This window comes from Vanacampus margaritifer, chromosome 5, assembly GCF_051991255.1.
Source record: "Vanacampus margaritifer isolate UIUO_Vmar chromosome 5, RoL_Vmar_1.0, whole genome shotgun sequence".
Taxonomy (NCBI): domain Eukaryota; kingdom Metazoa; phylum Chordata; class Actinopteri; order Syngnathiformes; family Syngnathidae; genus Vanacampus; species Vanacampus margaritifer.
In genome coordinates, this window is record NC_135436.1 from 29,275,472 (window position 1) to 29,298,080 (window position 22,609).

The 22,609-nt window shown below is 42.7% G+C and overlaps 1 protein-coding gene across 3 annotated transcripts in view; it reads right to left on the minus strand.

Moving 5' to 3' along the window:
- The window catches only part of frem2b (FRAS1 related extracellular matrix 2b), a 152,844-nt gene that overhangs the window by 42,933 nt on the left and 87,302 nt on the right, over positions 1–22,609 (minus strand). For all 3 annotated transcript variants that reach the window (XM_077565663.1, XM_077565664.1, XM_077565665.1), the window contains 2 exons: positions 7,389–7,535; positions 1,388–1,618 (listed from right to left, as the gene is read on the minus strand). In XM_077565663.1, the coding sequence (XP_077421789.1) occupies positions 1,388–1,618; positions 7,389–7,535 (378 nt within the window). The remainder of the gene's footprint in view (positions 1–1,387; positions 1,619–7,388; positions 7,536–22,609) is intronic.

The following is a 22,609-nucleotide window of genomic DNA, read 5'->3' on the forward strand; positions in this document are numbered from 1 at the left end:
TTCGGGCCCGTCCTTTGTCAAGTTCTGCTTTGCTCTTGCAAGCTTTTACTAGCATTTTTTTCTTACTAGTTCCTCCCGCTAGCCACTCTTGTTAGCCACTCCAGCCTATGACTCCGACTAACTCCCGCTAGCCGCTCTTGTTAGCTGCTCCAGCTAATTCCGGCTCGCGCGGTCTTCCGGCGTCGCTCGCCAGGCTTCACAATGGCTGCCAAGTCACCGTCGCTCGCTGAGATGCTCTCGCAAGCTTTTACTAGCTTTTTTTTTTCTTACTAGCTCCTCCCGCTAGCCACTCTTGTTAGCCACTCCAGCCTATGGCTCCGACTAACTCACGCTAGCCATTCTTGTTAGCCACTCCAGCCTATGGCTGCGACTAACTCCCGCTAGCCGTTCTTGTTAGCTGCTTCAGCTAATTCCGGCTCGCGCGGTCTTCCGGCGTCGCTCGCCAGGCTTCACAATGGCTGCCAAGTCGCCGTCGCTCGCTGAGATGCACTCGCAAGCTTTTACTAGCTTTTTTTTTCTTACTAGCTCCTCCCGCTAGCCATTCTTGTTAGCCACTCCAGCCTATGGCTCCGACTAACTCACGCTAGCCGTTCTTGTTAGCTGCTCCAGCTAATTCCGTCTCTCGCGGTCTTCCGGCGTCGCTCGCCAGGCTTCACAATGGCTGCCAAGTCGCCGTCGCTCGCTGAGATGCACTCGCAAGCTTTTACTAGCTTTTTTTTTCTTACTAGCTCCTCCCGCTAGCCATTCTTGTTAGCCACTCCAGCCTATGGCTCCGACTAACTCCCGCTAGCCGCTCTTGTTAGCTGCTCCAGCTAATTCCGGCTCGCGCGGTCTTCCGGCGTCGCTCGCCAGGCTTCACAATGGCTGCCAAGTCGCCGTCACTCGCTGAGATGCTCTCGCAAGCTTTAACTAGCATTTTTTATTACTAGCTCCTCCCGCTAGCCACTCTTGTTAGCCATTCCAGCCAAAGGCTCCGACTAACTCCCGCTAGCCGCTCTTGTTAGCTGCTGTGGCTAATTCCGGCTCACTTGGTCTTTCGGCTGCTAAGTCGCCTTTGCTCGCCGAGATTCTCGTTTGCTGACGCAAAATAAGAATTGGCGGTAGGCTTGCGAAATGTGTTCTCTCTGAGCCACCGTAGTGTGCGTGCTTCTAATGCTATTCATTGACCACTAGATGGCGCTAAGGACTACAAAGTGGGTCTTTAAGTAGAAGATCATCAAAAGGAAATGAGTAAGTTCGCCTTATTCGTCCGCAACTCTAAAAACGAGTTCATTGTGCACACCGTTCGTACCAACGCCAAGGTACTAGTAAATACTCCAACAGCAATACAACAGATATTACGCAAATGTTCACAGTGTATATAAGAGGGTGAAATCCAGCGACCGACCGTCATCAGGGTCCACGATGTCCACGCTGGCGGCTTCTGGGAATTCAAGGACGGCCATCACAGGCTCGGAGAGGACAATCTGGAAGGTCTCGGACACCTCGTACTCGCTATCTGGCAGGATGCGGACCTTCCAGGTGGCGGCGGTCTGACCCGGGTTGAACTGCACCTGCTTCTGAGCTTTGCCGCGGAAATCTTTGTCCTTGTGCGCCGTTCCGTCCTTGGTGCCGATGCCTTTGCAGAGGATGCAAACAAAGAGCGGTTACCTTAGCCTAATAGTTGATCAAATTGCATTTTCAGATAAGAGGGGGGGGGGGAAGTCGATTTTTGATAAATGACTTAGGCAGTTATGCTATTTGGCTAACACAGGGGTCCTCGAGGGCCGGAGTCCTGCAGCTTTTGGACATTTCCCTCTTCCAGCACAAGCTCCAATCAACAGGATCGTGATCAGGCTTATGTAGAGCTTGCTGATGAGCTGATCATATATCAGCTGTGTTGGAGAAGGGAAACATCCAAAAACTGAAAGGAACGGTTCCACACTGCAAAAAAAAACAATTTTTATTGGAATAACTTGATCATGACTTTTTCCTTCTACTCTCTATTGTGGCTACAACTTAACAGTGTATTAGAACCACACTGCCCCTCAGTGGCCAATTCGGGCACAACATGAACAGCGCTCCCAATAAAGGCACACACAAACAAAGGGAAGACTGTAAAATAATTGAAATAAAATCGATTTTGGGAAATTTAAAATGGATTCTGAATCGTACTAAATGAGAATCGATTTTTTTTTGGCACACCCCTAGTTACAACCCTACAAGATTTTGATAACAGCTCCCGCCGTCTGTGTTGTTCACTCCACTGCTGTCAGAACTGAAAGTAAAGTGCTTGATTACCCCGACAACATTTGTCACATAAAAACACCAGCGGCTTCTCAACAGCTGACCGAACCGTAAACAAAGTCATCAATAAGACCGGGCCAAGTCCCAGCGCCTCCATTGGTGGGAAGTTGGTCCGATATCTGCCCATCTTCAGTCCCAGGCGGCGCGTCTCGGAGGGTTATGGCGGAGCTGAAGCCAATTATCCGTCTTCTCAGTCTGGAGCCCGGGTTTGACCTTCGGCGTGCGAGCCGTTTGACTGTCGCTGCGACGCTGGCGGCGGGCGCGGCGGGAGCGCCGAGGCCAGTAAAATGTCACACGCCGACGTCGTTGTCGCTTCTAAGTGAGCACACAACACGTAGCGGGGCTTTGGCAGTAAACATGGCGGCTCACCGCAGGGCAATTATTCCGGCCGCCACAAATGCACAAAAAAAAAACAAACCAATGAATAAACTAAAGCTTGAACTTTACTGGCCGACTTGCTGTTGGTTTTTGGGCACGTGGTCATTTTCGTGCTCAATGTGATCAAACTTGTTCATTTCTAAATTCAGATTTGGTGCCGGTGACCCAATTTCAGTGCACATTATTATATTTATTTATTTATTTGTTTTAGCATGAAGGACAACACCCGTCCACAGAAGAATGTAGATAAAATACAAATAAATGAGAGTAGGGAGGGACCGATTATCGGCACCGATATTCAGCATTTTGACGAATATCGGCATCAGCCATTTTGAAGAATCATATGGCCGATGATAGATCCATTTTTTTTTTAAAGTGTTAACTTCAGGGAAATAATTCAAATTTATATATTTTTATTTTTTTTATTTTCAGAGATGCTGCTGACCCTGGGAACTCTCTGCACCTTCTGTTGTTGTTTGAAATTAAAACAAACATGAGTAAAAATGTAACAGAAATTTTAGAATATGTTATTTACTGTAGAAAACAATTGTTTACGTTTTTATTTAACTTTTGAAAACATGCTACTGCCCGTGGATTCCAGAACTTTTTGTTCGATTTTTGGAAACAAAGATGTCTATTGACTAAGATTTTTTTTTTTAACTCCAATATTTTCCAAATCCTAAAAGTTGCTTAATAAACAAACTTGAAGACCAAATTCTGATACTTCAAAGAATAACTGCCTGTTTGCGTCCGCCAAATTTGGTGCCATTTGGATCATGTTTAAAGGCCCAAAAGGGCAATTTCATTGGCCTAAGAACAATCTTAATAATTCAAAAAAACATGTCACGGTTGCCAATGGCGCTGCAGCCTCAATAAATGATCAGCGGAAAGAAAACGTTAAATAATTCCACTTGTAGAAGAAAGACGCTCAGGCTGTACACAGGAAATGACTACGTTTGACTTTTCGGGAGACTAGAACTGATTTATTCACCTGCTCTTTGAAATGAAAGCGAGGACTTTGATATGTAAGTAGAGACAGGAAAGAAAGCGGCCCCCGCGCAGCCAAACTGAGATAAGATGCTCCATCTTAGCATTCACATGAAACTTCGGCACACTTCCTGCATGGCAAGCGGTGACGCCCGCTGCACTCCAACGGCAAGCCGGAGCTGTTTCAAAAATCACACCGACAGACGACACTTCATTTATTCTCATGGAACGATGAGAGCGTCATCATCGTCCGAGGCTTTGTTTGTACAAGCGGTAAAATCGAGTCCAAACTAAAAATGTTTGATCATTTCGTCGGGTCTGCAGATGTTTTGACCTTTATGTTTGAAAAATATGTGTTATTTTCTTTAGGGCGAATCACACTCGGGGGTAATGTAAGGCTGCGCTCAATCGAGTGAGCGATGCACAACATAAAAGCTGGTATGGCTGTTGAGGGGCTTGTAAGGACAAAATTGTTCGGACTTATCCCATTTCAACGTTTGCGATCTTTCCATCACCGGACGGCAGCTTTATTGTTCTCGCTCGTTCTCGCTCGCTCTTCATTGATCTGACGAGGGCCGCGGGCCGCAAAGGGCTCGTATGCCATATGGGCAAGAAAAGTATTAAGACGCCGTTCGCCAACAGGATGTGAAGATGAAAGAAAAAAAAAAAAAACGCTTGGCCCTTTGCCGTCATAACAGCTTGCGTGCTTTTGGGACAACTTTCCAGCAGGCTTTAACGTGTGACTGGGGGAATTTGGGGTCATTTGTGAGGTCTGTTGCGAGACCAAAAGCCAATTTTGACTTGATGTTCTTGCCACATGGATGACAAGTTTTGTATTTCTTTTATTTATTTTCTTTACATGTTCAAAACAGGGGTGTCAAAATTAGCGCATTCATTTTGACGTCATCGCACAGCGCTTCCTAGTCATCTTCTTTTAAATTGCTGGTAGAGCACATCTTTATGGCGTATAGCGCCACCTACAGGGGCGGAGTCCCCTCTCAATATTCGCAAAAGAAGAACAGATGGAAACGGGCGTAAGTCGCATGTCCGTTTTGAGCATTTTCAGTCAATTTGCATACAAAATTTGAAACAATTGGATGGAAACCTGACTACTAATGTCTTACAAATGCAATTAGGCCATCTAGTGGCAGAAAAATGACCTCAACACAGATAAATATCACACTCGTTTTTTTTTGTTTTTTTTACAGTGCAGTACATCATTTTAATTTTAACTCAATTTTATGAATAATTATGAAAATATTGTATCGATAACTAAATGATGCAGCCATATTTCTATTAATTTTACTTTTTCCCCCACTTTTATGTTAACAAGAGTATGAAACTTAGAAAAAACATTTTATAGTACATTTGGAACAGATATAAAATGTGTGATTAATTGTGAGTTAACTATTGAAATCATGCAGTTAATTACAATTAAAAAAAAAATTAAAAATGTAAATCTGCCTGAGTAAAAAAAATAAAAATAAAAAAATAAAAAAATAAAAGGACCTAAAGCGTTTCTCTGAGGAAATTCACACAAAGTTGTGTCTGACTGATTACTGATCTACTTGGATGGTGATGAACAAAATCTTGTCAAAAGTATTGGGACACACGGTCGATCGATTCCAGCACAACGATGGGGAGAGTTCAAACTTGCAGAGAAAAGTAGTGGACCCACAGCATTTCTCTGAGGAACTCCACTTAATATTTTGTCAAGAATGTCATTACTTTTAATGGATATTGTGCAAAACAGTTTGTAGCATACACTCTATATTAGCTGCATACGTGGACGAAGGATCTGAAATGAAAAATGTTCCCCACTTTCAAGCCGGAACGGGAAATGGGGAAAACTTGCAACAAGATGTTGGTGCGTGTCCAAGGTAATCGTCTCTCACATCTCAAAAGTGTTTGGTGAGCTTGTTCTTCCGCACCAAAATCATCGAAGCACGCCTCCGTGGACCAAATTAAAATTGTCCAAACTGTCTAAAAATGGAGACGATGAATGAATTACGATTCAAGGGCAACTTCGTTGTTTGGTGCAACCTCTGACTGATCAACTGAACGATTAGGAGGAACGTTTCAATATTTGAGTCCGTTTAGTGAATTTGAATGCATGCAGCAGCCTGACTGTGTTTTGAATACGGAATGTGCGTCGAGTTCAAAGTGGAATTTATTTCATTTATAACGCCGGCATTAATAAAACAGCGAGCCAAGCTCCAGATAATCGTAACAATTAGATTTTCCGCCCACGTTCTTTATTTGCACATCCTTGTTTAGCTTTAATTTGCGAGCCTTTCACACGGGGATCATCGCGCAGTCTTTTCATTTGAAACATTCCTTTAAATGTTTTTTCCTCACAAGTAATTAAAAATGAGCTTTTTCAATTTCACACGCTGCATTCGCACCTCACCCGTCAGCCGCAATCTCCCGACACATTTTTTTTAATGATCCACGCAGAGACCGTTGCTTTTCATTTCAAATTGCGAGATGAGGCGTGCGGCGAGCTGAACAAAGGTCAGAAATTTGCATATGGCCTCCAGAGTTGCATTATTAGTGTGAGGCCTTTGAGGGAAGCTGTTAATGATGCCGCGGGTTCTGACCTTCTACATGAAGTCATTTTAATGATACCTCCACTTCATAGGCGCTTAATGGCGACACCAAAAGGAAAAAAAAACAAACAAACAGCGAATGCTTGGTAAACACACACACTGTTAATGAAAGCGGCTTCAATTGTCTTTGGCATTTTTTGTTTGTTCCGATCCAGCCGCTAAATTGCCGGGTGCGTCGTTTAGAACGCCGCCGCCAATTGCAGGTGACCTCTCACAGGTGACCTCTCCCAGGGACGTCCACCGAGCGCTATTGTGCATCCGCAGAGTAAATGGTGGCCCGTGGAGAGGGGTTAAAGGTCGTGTATGTGTTGGAGTTGGACAATATTTGTGGGATTGTGGCACCAAAATTCTTTTTTTTTTTAAATTAACCCATTAAGGTCAGGAGCGCACGAGCGCGCTTTTACCGTTCGAGCCGGGAGAGCTGATACGTCATTTTGTTTTGTTTTTGACCAATTCTTGGTCTCTTAGCTGGCGAAATGCATCCGAATATACACGAGAGGGTGACGCGGGCGCGTCCTGGAATTTGATTTGAGCATTTATAGCCGAGGTAGGTTGGCGGGAGTTATGAAATAAATGACGCGGTTGACAAACGGCGCGGGAGGAATTCGAAGCAGTGTAACGAGACGACGGTGACGTACTGTTAAGAAATCATGTTTGTTGACAATGAGGATGTTGAGAATTTCCACGGCTTTGCAACGGAATGGACGGCGAATAATTACCACTTTTTTTTCTTTTTTCTGGATAATTACCACTTGATTCCTCACGGTTATGACAAATACGCTCCAGTGTTGAAGGTAAATAAAGCCGCAGATGCGACACGGTTGTTTGTTGATTTAAAAAAAATATATATTGAAGGTTTATGATAATAATAAACTTTATAAACTCAATCCTGGTTGAGAAATTCTAACGTTGTGGCTCTTGACTTACTAAAAAAAAAAAAAAAAAAAAAAAAAAAAGAATTCTGGCTCTTGACTGACTTATTTTTTTATTTTTTTTCTGGCTCTTGACTTACTGAAAAAAAAAAAAAAAAAAAAGAATTCTGGCTCTTGACTGACTTATTTATTTATTTTTTTTCTGGCTCTTGACTTACTTTTATTTATTTTATTTTTTTTCTGGCTCTGGACTTACTGACGAAGGAGGTCTCCCCCAGGTAGCCTCGCCGTTTCAGCACCACCTCCAGGAACTTGAGCTCCTCGTCCACCACGTAGCGGCTCCTCTCCAGCGAGATCCAAGCCCAGTTGAGACGGAACCGCTGGTTCCTTAGTTTGTTGCCGCCTGCAAAGCCGAAAGAACGCAACACAAACACTAATCAATACACAGTCGACGCCATTTGCGCTCTCGGGTGACGATTGCAAGGCGCAGATCGACACGCAAACATTCCAGAATTTCGAGTCTCCATTGAACCTAACGCGCACGTCTTTGGAAGGTGGGAGGAAAGCTCCCGCGATAAAGCGCTTTTGAAGAGCACTACTTTGTGAGCCTTTGAGTGTCTGTGGGAGGTACGAAGAAGCTTGGGAGGATCCGAACGCTTCACTTCTAATTAAGATAAAAAGGTGCGGGTTTCCCGTCTGAACTGCTTCCCTTCATCCTGGCCTTTTGAAGCCGCTTTCAAAGGCGCGTCCTGCAGTTTTTCCAACCAGGTGAAGTGTTAACATCAGTGGAGCAGAAGTTGATAGAAAAATAGTGAGGAAGATTTTTATCATCATCCAATATGTTTTATACAATATTTAGCCTCAAGTAAAAAAAATCAACGCAACGGCTTCCATTACTCTTTCTAAGTTGTGACAACTTATTTGAATGGTGTTGAACCAGCAAACAATATTTTGCCTTGGATGAAATAGCTTTTCCTCTTCAGTAAAATATTTTCAAGTACTGCTTACTTGTTGTCATAAGGACACATTTTTAAGTTGTTAAACTCAAAAAATGCATTACGACAACTGACTTTTTCATTCATTTTATTTTCATGTAACATTTATTTAACCAGGTTGGTCCCATTGAGATTAAAAACCTCTTTTTCAAGACATACAGTACAGAGTGGGACGAATAAAAATAAAAAGTACAACAATTTGCATTAAATGATCAATAAAATTGTTCAAACAGCCAAGCTAAAAACAATCGACACTGTATGGAAGCCGTTTCCATGTCTTTCAATTTAGATTTAAAAAGGACACCAGTTCTTTGAGCTTGAAGTCAATTTGCAGAAGATTCGAGGCTAATCGTGCCGAGTACACAAAAGCTTTTTTTTTTTTTTAAACCAATTTCTGTCCGTACGTTTGGGACAGAGAGCAAAAAGAGGTCCTGCGAACCAAGGTTATTTTAGTTAACGAAAAAAACGAAGACTAAAATTCTCGAAAACTCTAAAAACTCTAAAACTACATTTCATGTTTACAAAACGAACTAAAACTTATTCAAGTTTAAGTTTCAAATTATAGCAAACATGTCCTTTGTTTTAGTCTTTGGTAATTAATTTAATGCACATTTTGGGGTTGATCTCAAATGTGATTTTAAATATATTTATTTAACCTGAATAAGGACGTTTGAAAGTGTCACACAAAAGTGATGTCATCAAGCAGCAGCCAATAGCAAAGCACCTTCAGATGACGTCGCTCCGAGGCGACAGCGAAATGCAACGCTATGTAAGAAGTTGGGCTCCAGGTGGCGAAGCGGTACCGTCACTTGCCTACAATGCAAGTTGGCGTGAGTTCGCTTCACTGCCTGGGAGACCATGTCACAAATATTGTTCGTTTGTTGCGTGTTTGTGTGAGTGAGTGAAAAAAAATAATAAAAATTATAACTTTTGTCATTTTCCCAGGTGTTTATTAAATTTTGCGCACAAGCATATGTGGCAAATCCAGATCCAGAATGTAAAAACCCTGTCACAGTTTGGCTATAACCCCATGTGCTAGCTAGCTAGGTAGCTAGGTCCCTGGCTAGCTCCCATGGTACTCGTTTACCTGCTAGGGAGCTAGCTAGCTAGCTAGCTCCCATGGTACTCGTTTACCTGCTAGGGAGCTAGCTAGGTCCCTGGCTAGCTCCCATGGTACTTTTTTACCTGCTAGGGAGCTAGCTAACTAGCTAGCTAGCTCCCATGGTACTCGTTAACCTGCCAGGGAGCTAGCTAGGTCCCTGGCTAGCTCCCATGGCACTCGTTTACCTGCTAGGGAGCTAGCTAGCTAGCATCAATGGCTAAAGCCAAACTGTGGCAGGGTTTTTACTCTACTTTACTGGAAGTGACGTGTCAAGCTCCGCAAAGCAGCCTAAATAACTGCTTCCTTAAAGTCGACACACACACACACACACAGCAAAAAGACAGAGACGGCCGAGGGAAAGATGAGGAGCCGGGTTTGCGTGCAACGTCAGACATCTGGCAGCTTGGAAAAGAGTGCGAAGGCAAAAAAAAGTGTTGCACGGTTCATTGGATTGGCGCCGTTTGTGTTCAGCATGACTGAGGTTCTCTCGCCTCATCCCAAGCCCGACCTGGATGTTCCGGTCAGTAAATCGGCCACCTCGCAACTGTTTCCATTTCCTCCCCAGCGTGCACACTCAAGATGCTGACATGGAGCGCTCTATTAGCTCTCAAGCGTGTTTATAGGAGTGTGCGCCTGCTCCCATTTCTTTCCTTTTGACCCGCGTGCCTCCTCAGGCGGTCCAGGAAAATATTTGAAAAAAGGGCAAATGCACTGCAGACGTGTTTGCAAATCATTTCAACACCTCCCTGGAGGCGGCTGCGGTCACCGAGCCTCAAAAATCCAATCACATTCAAATACAATTAAAGTAGCAAGAAGTAATGAACGGCACCTGACATCCCCTTTTTTAGGGCCAATCCTGGAAATCCTTAGTCACCATGTTAGAAGGCATATTTCAAATCCGTACACAATCACCGGATTTTGGTGAGATTTCTGGCTTGTTGAGCCTACTAAAAAAAACATGATTCATTCTTTGAAAGAAAAATAAACACAGTAATTCCTAAAGGGCCCAATCAAAAATCATGAATCATATTCTCTCACCTGAGACATTTTCTCATCCATAATCAACTTCCCACAACCTCAGACCTTAAGAGCTTATTATTTTTGAAAGAATAAAAAAGGTCTAATTAAAAAAAAAAAAAAAAAAATCATTGCAAGCGTCCCGAGCGTTTGCCCTGTGAATCTTTTGACAAATGGGCAAACGCTAGCTGGCACGATGAACGCTTGCTTAATCAGTGGATATCTTGTCCTCGATATATAAAAGAAAGCGGAGGAGCTGGTTGGATGCTCAAGGAACACAATACACCCCCCCCCCCCCCACACTCACCTTCGTGCAAGCGCTAATGGCCTTCATCGGGCAAATAAAGAAGACACGAAGCTCTAATTAGGCCAAAAGGCTACAGAGAGGCCATGAAGCATTTTTTTTTTCTTCCTTTCAACAATTTGCAATCATCTCTTCTGTGAACCAAAGACGATGAATTATCTGCGCGCAGTTTGACTTGTCCACGAATGGCACGATTCTCTCTGAACAGGGAAAGTTCCTGCCATCGTCTTTGTGATGAGCAAAATCATCACGTCAAAAGCTGTGAATGGACTCAAACTGGAGCCACGGAGCGATCGAAGAGTAATTATATTGTAAAGAGCTCCCTTTTCTTGATTCCGGGTCTTAATAGCTATTTTCCTCGTGCGCTCAGCCATCAAATGACAGCTATTATGAATAGTCCGGTCCATCGGGCGCAAATTCATCGGCGTCCAATCGCTCGCACCCGATTGCGCTCCTCAACTCTCACGCGAGGGTCTATTTGTCTATTCTATCACCTTCTCCTTTAAAAAACAACAACAATGCATCTAAATTCATGCCTACGGTTGTTTTTTACTCACCTTTTTTTAGGGGTGTCAAAATTAGTGTGTTAATTTTGAGTTAATTTAACGTTTCTCTTACGCCACTAATTAACTCACGATTAATGCCCCCCCCCCCACCCCCAATAGCTCTTAATATGAAAAGAAAAATGCACTGAGCTGTCACCAATGTCTGACAAATGCAATTATGCCATCTAGTAGCAGAAAAGTGACCTCAACACAAATCAATATCACACTCGTTTTTTTACAGTACAGTATGTCTTTTTAATTTCAACTAAATTATTTTTTAATAATTAATTTAAATTAATATTTCTATTAATTAAAAAAAAAACTTTTATGCTAACAAACGTATGAAAACTCAGGAAAAAATTATATTGTACATTTTATTGTACATTTAGAACAGATAAAAAATGTCAATTAATTGTGAGTTAACTATTGAAGTCATGCCATTAATTACGATTAAAAATTGTAATTGTCTGACTTTGTCTACTTTTTATGTTTTTCGACACGGACAAATGGCGCCTTTGGCTCGATGCGTTGCTATTACGGAAGACGACTTTTTTTTTCACATGAACAAAGTCGAACCTTGCCGTGCAGGCTTCAACTCAGTGGTGGATTGTGGGCTCCCTGTGTGTTCCGCAACCCTGAAAAACAGGTGACCCGAGTATGACAGGACCCCACACCCCCCCCCCCCCCCCCAGCGGATTAACGTTAGCTGCACAGGCCAGCGGTAAAACGCGACAGATTTGATCGCTGAGTCGTGAAGGGAGCGAGCGGCGGTAATGGAAAAATGGAGAAGTCCAAATTCACACACTTTGCAGGACTTCACACGCCAGGATGAGTGCAGGCGGCTTAAAGAAGTCCAGAAAGACATTTTACGACCCCTTTTTAAGGCCACTTTGATCAAATATAAGAGCTCACATTAACAAAAATGTGAGCACGCTGCAAATAGCTCGCTAAGCCAATAAAGTCCATGAATTACAAGGTACGTTTCGGGTAACCTCCAAAAAAATTCATCTACTCACTCTTTGACTGCGTATTTCTCATAAAGTTGAACCTTGACTTATGAGTTGAATCCATTCCATGACCACACTCACAACTCAAATCACTGATTCCTAGTTATTTTTAATACGAAAAAAAAGGAGGGTGTGATATTCTACTGACAAGATTGAAGTGTTTCGTGCCGTATGGTTGCGCCGCCGGCAAATTTGTCGAGTTGTGTTTTGTTATTTGATGCGTCTTCGCATTTTTGACTCTTTTTTTTTTTTTTTTTTTCTATTGAAGGTAGTCCTTGCCAAATCTTGTAAGTAAAATCCACTTCAAACAATCTTTTATTTCCCCCACACCTAACTTTAAAACAAAAAGTGAAGTTGCTAATATTTGAAAATAGAAATTCACACGGCCTTCCCGTTTGTTTTGTTAGCTACACTACGCTGTAAAAAAAACTGCTATTCTACTACATTACACATTACTCAATTCCCATCTAAGCAGTTCATTATTATTTTTTTGCTTCTCATAGCAAATAATTGATGTTAAAAGTTCACCTAGAAAATGAGCAAACATCAACTTTGAGTTCGGGTTGCAGAGGCCTTTGGATGGTGAATTATTGGCAGGTGAGCCGACGAGTACCCGGTTCTGGTTTCCACAGAAACGCTTCACTCCGCTGGATTTCTCTCCAATTAAGGTGAGCAGTCTCGTGCGCTTTCAACGCCCCCCCACCCCCCCCCATCTAGTGAAGCGTTAATCTTTCACCAGCGCTCCGTGAACAATATTTGCATTTCCAGCGCCGGCTGCGACAAAACCCACATGACCCCACCTGCCGTTATTGCGAATCTTCACATCTCACACCGGGAACCTTCATTTGTATAAGACGCTATTTCGCAATATTCATACGCAGGCCCGGGTCCTACAAAAGGTGCGCTCAGAACTTTTGAGTCGCGGGGTTCTTCATAAAAGCCAAAAAACATGGCGGCCTTAAAACATGCCTTTTAATTGTCCGTCGATGTGAATGAGAGTGTTAACGCTTGTTTCTCGTCACGCGGCCTGCGATTGGCTGACGACTGGTCGAGGATGTCCTCCACCTCTTACCCGAAGTCAGCTGGAATCAACTCCAGCAATGGAAAAATGATGGATGCTGATTACAGTCAGTTTATGACGGCGTATTAAGGCCACGTGTAAAAATTTTTTTTTTTGGGCGGGGGCAATATTCTGAGGAAAAAAACTCGCAAATTTGCGAGTTTATAAAGTGGCAGATTTGCGAGAAAAAAACTCTTACGATAAACACACGTAAGGTAGCTATAGTCTAATATAAAATGTTACATATATAAAATGAAAAGGCAGGATGGAGACGGATTAATTCTTAATTCAAACTTTGCTGATAATACAGGACAAGCCAAAAGTTTGGACACACCTTCTTTATTTTTATGACTATTTAAATTGTAGATTCTCACTAATGTGGAGTTATGTATTAAAAAAAAAAAAAGGGTGAAATAATTGAAAAGCTGTTTTATATTCTAGTTTTTTCAAAATAGTCACTCTTTGCTCTGATGATTTTTTTTTTTCACAGTTTTGGCATTTTTAGCAAGGATGGCTATTTTGAAGAAACTAGACTCATTTCACCTTTTTTTTTTTTTTTGTTAAGTACATAACTCCACGTGTTCATTCTTAGTTTGATGGCCTTCCGTGAGAATCTACAATGTAAGTAGTCATGAGAGCTGACTAACACGAACCAATCACAAGCTAGCATATTTTAGGCAAATGCAAGTGAATGGCGGAGAGCAGCAGATTCGACGCATCAATTTAGCTACTTGTACAAAGAAAGAAATACCAAAATGTATGAATGTGTTAATAATAATAATTCGGGAAACATAGATGTACAAGTAAATATTGATTTGACCAAATGAACTTAAATGCTTGATCCTCCTTCGCAAAGTGAGGCATCTTTGTCGCTGTCAACGCTTCAAAAGAGCGAATTTGGTCAAAGCCGTTACCGTCTCCTTATTTGAAAACCCGACCGAAAAGGATTGGCGAGTAGGAACGCTACGTGTATTTCTCACAAGTTTTTTTTGTTTTTTTTTTATACGTGGCCCTAAAACGCCGTCGTAGTTTCCTACCAAAGAACTACTTTAAACTAATTTTAAAAAAAGAAGGTCAATTTGACCTGCAACATAACAGGAGGATGAAAAGAAGAAAGTTCCCGGAATCATTTGCAAATGCCTCGTGCACCTTAACCTTAATCTGCCTTGTTGCTACCCCCCCCCCCCCCCCAGTACAAAAGTGCAGAGTGTGAACTTGGTGCACTAACACGGTGGGCGGGTGACGAGCGACAGAATCCTTTAGAGAGCGGGCCAAGGAATGCGGGGTCCCGGGCCGTGCCAGCTCGGTGACCCCCCCCCGTCCCCCGTCCCGCCCCCTCCCTCTTTGTAGACGCTCCTTATTTGGTCGTGGTCGAGCATCCCCAGTGGACCTTTCGTTCGCGGGTCGAGCCGGGCAGACACTGCGGCGCGCCGTTTGGGGCCGGATAAATCGGGACGCCGGCCAAACAGACACAATACGACTAAAAATACGTCGTGTTCAAACGGCGTCTGCATGCTTAAAGTTTCCGTGACAGGCGATAAGTAGCCGAGCGCGGCGCATGAATGCCGGAGCGCAGCACTGATGGATGAGCGTAAACACGCTGGCGACGGAGGGGGATGTTTAGTCGGCGCGGCGGTTTGGGCCTGAGCAAATGGGTCGTAATTGCCGGCTGACAAAAGGATGTTCATGTTGTGACCCCTCCGTGCCAAACCGGCAGCATTGCGATTGCCATGGAAGTGGAGTCACATGACTCTCATCGGTTCATTCCCATTCTGACGGCAGCCTGTTCCCGCAAACTCATTTTGTCCTCAGTTTAAGGCAGCTGTAGTTTTTCCGCTATACATCACAACATTACAGTAAATAAAAGTGAGAAAATCACTTGTAGAGCATAAATATAAAATATTCAACTGAGCATGACTTCTTGAATATTCTTACTGCTGCTTAAACTATTTAATTTGGTCTGCTTTATAACCTTGGACCCTCAAATGCTTCTGTATTAAAAAAAAAAAGTTATTTAATGTGGGTGGTTATTCAATGTAGCCTCCTGTTATGATGCAATTTACATTGGACAAAAAATCAAAAAAAAAAAAAAAAAGCAAAACATTTTTGAGATCAAACTTATTCTGCTGGTCTGCTTTTGTTCTGTGATTCTTGTATTATATAATTATTAATTAAAATGTAACTTACAAAACATTGTTCATCCAAAAAATTTATAGAATTTAACATGTCCCAAAACTCATTAATTTTTGCAAGAGACTAGCAAAAATGTTTGTACTTTTTGGGTTCGACGGCACTCCAGAGCTCATTCATTGGCAAGTTAGCAAAAAATGATCCATCACACAAGTTTCAGGAAGTAAAAGTGAAGTCAAGTACAAATGTTTCTTTATAATAATATGTTGTATGTACAACTCGCCTTACCACAATATTCCGACCATATTATATTTATGGAATATGAATCGAGCAGAAAAACAGCATTTTCCATTTTTGCCAGGCGGGTTCAGGTAACGACCGTCACAGCTCAGCTGTTTTCTGCGTTTGGTCATGTGACCTTCGCAAGCTAAACCCTTAGACACTGTGACGTCATTTTCAGTCGGCAGCGAGCGGCAAAATTGACAACCTCGAGCACCCCATGTAAAAGTTGTTCAAAAATAAAAACCACCTCTCGCCACCAATTTCACCGACCGTAACAGCATGCGCCAAAACAGGAAGTAGTCCACATTGGTTTCAAGCAGCCATTTTGCGTGACTTCCAAAAAAAAGCCCGAATAGGAGGCAGCCATTCTCAACAAATGCGTGGCGCAAAGTTGCAAAGCATTTTAGCCAACGTCATTCATAATGTGTCAGAGTTTGCTTATCATTTGGATGAAATGATTTATTGATTTATTTAAAAAAAATAGCTCCCATCGCCAGTTTCTACAATTCACACAAAACTAAGTGGACACAACTATCATAACAGGGCGTACAAATTGAAAATAGGGTTAGCGAGGTTCGCGGGGCTAACCCTAACCCCAGAAAGTGAACAGGAAGTCGGCCATTTTGTTTTAAAGCTGGGCTGAATTCCAGGGCTAGAATGTGTCCAAATTGAACTCAAATGAATTGAAATGAGACCAAATCTTACTTTTAAATTGTGAAGTATTCTAGTCTCATTTCATGTGGGAGGAGCTTCATGATCATTGCGTGACTTGACCATTAAAGGAGGTCTGCACATTCATCGCTGCTGGCAGCTTTAATTAGGATTGCTTCGCTTTATGACTTAATAAATGTGATTAAAAAAAAAATACCACAGCAGGACAAGTAAGTGCACAGAGCTCACACAGGTGCAGTACTTTTTTTTTTTTTTTTTTAATTCCCTACTAAATAACCATGTATGGCTGTCAGGAGACTTTATGAAGTAATAATAGTAAGTCTAAATTCCCATTTAAATAAAATCCATACTAACCGCCGCTAATCCCGACCTCGGCTATATTTTGATGGAATGTTTTGATTCAATAAAGCACCGGAGCGCGCGCGCATGCCTTTCAGCAGTCCAATTAAGGTGGAGGGGGAGAAGATAATCCTGTAGAAGGAAGGAAAGCGCCAGAGTGAGCTATATGGTCTCATCACCCTCAGCCTTGTATCGGCGCTAATGAGGGGGGAGTGGAACAGTTTTACAACTGTGATCATTTCACACACCCCGAACCCGCTTTTCTAGCATCCAGCGCCGCGTGCCGTCAATTGCAGCCCCTCGCAGGCAGCGCACGGGGGCCACTGCCTGATCTGCTCCCTCCGAGGCGGCCCTGGAGGCGCCTGAGAGGAAGGCCGAAGGCGCCCGGCGACAAAAAAAAGTGGGGTCGGGGAAGCTTAGAGCGAGTCAGGCTTTGCTCTCAGCAGGGAGAGTTCTTTGAGATCGACATGTGAGGCGCCTCAATGGAGGTGCTTTGGCCCCTTCATACATGAGAAGGATCAGAAGAAGCACAATAAGGGGCTCCATTTTGGTGGCCAGTCGGCCACGAGGCGCGGTCTAAATCGGCGCAGGGGCAGGCTAGACTAAGTTTTGAGATTTTTGCAGACACGTGCAAAAAACAAATGAAGTGGCTCATTCGAGTAGTACGTTAAACTAGAAAAATTCCCGCAGAAATTTTGAATGGGACTGCTGACTCTTGCAAGGTGGAAAGACACATGTAGTACTTGTAGCAATAGTAGTAGTAGTATAGTAGTAGCGCTTGTAAAAAAGCAGTATTTAAATAGCAGTCCATTCCATTTAACTCTTTCACTGCCACTGACGTTAAAAGACGTCAAGTAAAAACCTACGGAGGGCCGCCAATGACGTTAACTCTTTGACTGCCAGACGTTTTCAGAAAAGGGATGTCGTGGGTGCCAGCCGATTTAAGCATTTTGACTGATCTTTCAAGGTCCACAGTAAATTATGTGTTTGGACTATGGAAACACACATACTACCAAATGAAAGATTGGACTCTCATCTTTCATCAGAGAAAAAAAGTTTGTTTCTACCTTATTCCGTTTTTCAGTAATCAACAATAGAAAATGGTTAGTTTCACCTCTGTTTTGAAACAAACGTCTTTTAACGTCTTTGGCACTCCTCCATAGGATTTTACTAAACGTTATTTAACGTTTTTGGCAGTCAAAGAGTTAAAAGACGTCATCCAATTTTTTTTTAAAAAAAAATTTTGGAAACGGTTGGAGGAAAGCCTTCCCCAGCTGTGTTGAAAGTTTCAAGCAGGTCTAGTGAGCCTAATGACTATTTTTGGCCCCTAGATGGCAGCAATGACTCTCTTTTGACAAGATTGGGTAGGCGTCAGCAGAAGACGTGAGGCGGGGCTAGAGTGTTGAGACACTGGCTGAAGAAGCCATAATGGCGACCGGTTTGCAAGCAGCTCACGGTCGAGCCGTTTTTTCCAAAGACGAAAAGCATCGACCAGCGCTATAAAGAGCATATTGATGACGACGATGATCATCATCGATGATGATGACTCCGAGGTTGACGGCGAAGTTGGAAGCGTTGACGCGGCGGCTATGACGACGTCATAAAAGGTTCACGGGCTAGCGATGCCAACACCGGAAAACGCGGAGCGCAACCGAGCACGCTCACGCGGACGTTCAATCGGACGACGGAGAGTGCCCCGAGTCCAATACATATTCATCGGAGGAGTGTGTACAGTCTGCTACTTGCTATTCCCCGGAAATAAAGGCCGTCTGCACGCGAAACGGACAATGGAAAGTGAAAGTATAATCTGTTGTGCAAACCCTGCTCCCTCTCCTTGCACGCAGGAGAGCGTTACAAAAAAAAAAAACTGTATTTGAAACATCCACATAATTGTAAGTAGTACCACAGTTGCACACATTTCTAAATAGTTTGCGAAATTGTTTTGTCAAATTGTTACACTGTTGAATGGAAATAACGCATTTTGCAATCAAAAAACACTTTTTCATTGTTGGTGAAAGCGTTTTACAGAAGTAAAGCACTATTTAGGTGTTTGTGGCATCATTCATGGACAAAAAGAAGTGTACAATTCACTAGAGTGCATGAAATAACATCGTTTCACAAAAAGCTCTTTTTCTCCGTTTTTTGTTTCAAAACAGAGAATTTCGGTGAAAGTAACCATTTTCTATTGTTGATTACTGAAGAACGGAGTCAGGTAGAAACAAACTTTTTTTTCTGATGAAAGATGAGAGTCCAATCTTTCATTTGGTCGGATGTGTGTTTCCATAGTCCAAACACAACATTTTCTGTGGACCTTGAAAGATCAGTCAAAATGCTTAAATCGGCAGGCACTGGCGACAACCCGTTTCTGAAAACGTCTGGCAGTCAAAGAGTTAATAAAAAAAATGTAATTTAAAAATAATAATAATAATAATGTGTTTTTTTTGTTAAAATGTATTTAAAAAAATGTAAATGAGCTGAACAGTTTAAAATTGAAACGACTGGAATCGGTCAAGAAATGTGGAAGTTAACCATAATCAACATAAACGAAAAGTATCTCACTGTCCCTTTAAGAAACATGCACATTCACGCACACACATTGGAACTTCCAACATGCTGGCGTCACGCACACACATTCAACTGAAATGAATGACAGACGCGCACCTCGAACAAAAGCCTCTCACGACTTAACGGTTCAAGATGCAGATTCCACAAATGGCTCGTTAGAGCGGCAAGGGTTTGAGGAACACGAGCATGTTCTCATTTGTTAAATCATGTTTTTTTAATTTATATATTATTTGTATATTCATTTTGCATTGGTAACCATCGTAGAAAATAAATACAAAATTCTAGTAGTGCCAATTCTTCTTTTTCTTTTTTTTTTTCAGGATCACAAAGTTGAAGCCCTTGACTGAGCACAGCAGCCTTGAGGAAATTCCCAAGGCTCTTATTTCAAACGGGCCTCCTTTTATGTGCATCCCAGGAGACTTTAAAGGCAAAGGAAATCGTGTATGAGGGCGATTGTAAGGAAAGGTCGAGCCGTCCTGGCTCGGCCTCAGAATGGCCGTCATTTGCCTTCTCAAAGAAGCCGCGCAAAATAAAAACTCAGGAAAGTTCTTAGGCGGTTTGTCAAGTCATTGAGGAAACACGAACGAGAGGGACGATTCAGTTCGCCAACTGTTGCGACAGATATGAAAACAGTGCTCACTTTCCTTTCCTTTCTTTGAATCTTCCTCGGGTCTCCTGACGGCCTCACGACTCTGGCTGGAAGTGTTCGGTTTAGGTGAACGGAATGGGATTTTTTAAAATAGGTTTTAGGTGAACTAATGAATACACACACACTCTCACGCATGCACGCACACATACAATTTTTAAAAAAATAAATAAAAATAAAGGAGAGCAATGATGATGACATGTCAAATCGGTAAAATTTAACGAATGAACAATACTGAGCTCTCCAAAAGAAAAAAAAGAAAAAGAAAAAAAAAAGATATGAAAACAGTGCTCACTTTCCTTTCTTTTCTTTGATCCTTCCTCGGGTCTCCTGACGGCCTCACGACTCTGGCTGGAAGTGTTCGGTTTAGGTGAACGGTATGGGATTTTTTAAAATAGGTTTTAGGTGAACTAATGAATACACACACACTCACACGCACGCACGCACACATACATTTTTTTTTAAATAAATAAATAAATAAAAATAAAGGAGAGCAATGATGATGACATGTCAAATCGGTAAAATTTAACGAATGAACAATACTGAGCTCTCCAAAAGAAAAAAAAGAAAAAAAAAAGATATGAAAACAGTGCAAAGCTGTATTCTGTACTTGCGACTCGACGCAAACGTGCCGGCATTTCATGCTTGATCCCGCTGGCGCTGCCTGCCAGCAATTGTTGTGAGGAATAATTCACAGCACCAGGGGAGGGGGAGGGTGAGCGCGACGCCTGCGAGTCAACCGGCGCTACGCTTTGCCTCGTCTTGTGGCTTGCTGATTTGCAGCCAGCAGCGCAAGATGTTCTTCTCTCAAGATGAGGAGCACATCATTAGAGTACATCAAGTTCAGATCGGAGCCGACTTATTCAAAAGTCATATCCTGCTTTTAGCTTCGCGAAGAGACGTGCGAGCGGACTAATCTCCGTTTATGAAGCGCAAAGATCAAATCGACAACGTGACTTTCTTACGGCGCGTTTGAATCATTTGCATTCTCCCCGCGTCTTGACTGCAGAAACTCGTGTTGGGCGGGGATAATAAGCGAGAAATTAAAACGCGTCCTAATCTCCCGTGTCGCTGTGAAAGTGAACGCATCGATCACTTAGCTGAGTTTCTGCTTGGAAGTTTTTTTGGGGGGGAAAAGTTCAAGATTGTGACGGCTGAACAGAAATCACTAAGAGCGTCAGAGAACAATAAAAAAAAAATAATCGATACGACCTTCAACAAGGCGTACAATCTTGGAGAGACAGAGAGAGAAATTCCTGCTCATATTGTTCCACTCCGGTCCTGTAGGTGGCAGTAATAACAACTCACTCACAACTCACTAATGGTCAAAATATGCGATATAGAGTGAGTGTGCTCATTGTGTTTACGCGCTGTATTGTTCTGCCGGCATTCAAAAAATGGCTGCAAACTGGCTCTCCTTTCCCACATGTGAGGGCATTATGGCAAGCAAGTGTACAGTCAAAAACCCGCAAAAAGAATCGCTGCAAGCAGGGATTCCCGACGAATGGACGCTGCAATTAATTTTGTTCTCGCGGAATTACTCACCATTTCCTTGAGAATTTTAACAGCGAGAGGTGTTTTGTGCATTTATCTGGTAAAGGTGTTCGTAATCAACCCCCCCCCACAACCTCCCCAAGACGAGACCAAAGACGAAATTTTCATCCGTTGCCTCGATTGGTCAAAACAAACGTGCAAAAATTGCCACGTCGTCCAATCAGCTCAAAGTATCGTACAGCAAGTCCCACCTTTCCCGAACGGATCTGCCGAAGGGTTCGGGTTGGATTGTGAGTTTATAAAAAAAAAAATGGCGCCACCAAAACTCGCTCAGTCAACGTAACCTCATGGCACTTACTTGCATTCCTTTCTCTTGCATCTTTCCCCGTTTTGAACTGACAAATTTGCATTTGAAATTGCCTAAAATGCCACAAGATGGTGCCAAACTAATATCGAAAAGGAAAGTAGTAATTGGATTCAAGAATGTATGTGAACTCACTGAGAGACAATGATTGGGGAGAAGCTAAATTTAGGTTCTGGAGAGTCTTTTTGGAAAGTAGTAATTGGAGTCAAAAGAGCATGTGGACATTTCTTTGTTCTTTCTCCAAGTTTAGACATTTTGTTCGTTAAAAGTTACGGAGAGTTTTGCTGCATACGTTTTCAATTGTTTTGGGATAATAGTTTGTATTGATAGAGACTATGGGGGGGGGGGTTGGGGGGGACTTGCTGGTGGGGGAATTAATCCCGTTTTTTTGCTATGGTCTAATATCCCCTAGAATATAAAAACACAGTAATATTAATTTTGTTCTTATTCTAAAAACACAAAAGAAGTTACTTCCTGCCTCACATAAAAAGCTCATGGAGATAAAAAATAAATAAATGCTGATTTCATTGCGACGTGTGAATGGACTTCCACTCTATAGCGCTGGTGAGTGAATAGAAAAGCAATGACAAGAAAGTACAAGAGGTTGTGTGAGAAAACAAAGCAGCACGAGTCGGCAGCTTGGTGGGACTTGAACAAGATGGCGACGGGGGGGGCGCTTTTGCTTGACCCCCACCCCCACCCCTCGAACGCGGCGTATTTGCTCTCTTGTCAGAGCAAATAATGGCGGGACTGTTTGCTGAAAGCGGCGATGTGAAGCCGCTGAATATGAAAGTGCAGCTCGGACCCGCAGCCTCCATACTAATGCGAGGCGTCGCTTTTCCAACCCAGACTTTCGATGTTGAACGACGGCTTACGTTTCGCCGTCGTGATTTACAAATCGCGGCCAGGAGGCCCAACCGCTGACAATTCCTGCCTGAAAAGGTGAAGCGGCGTT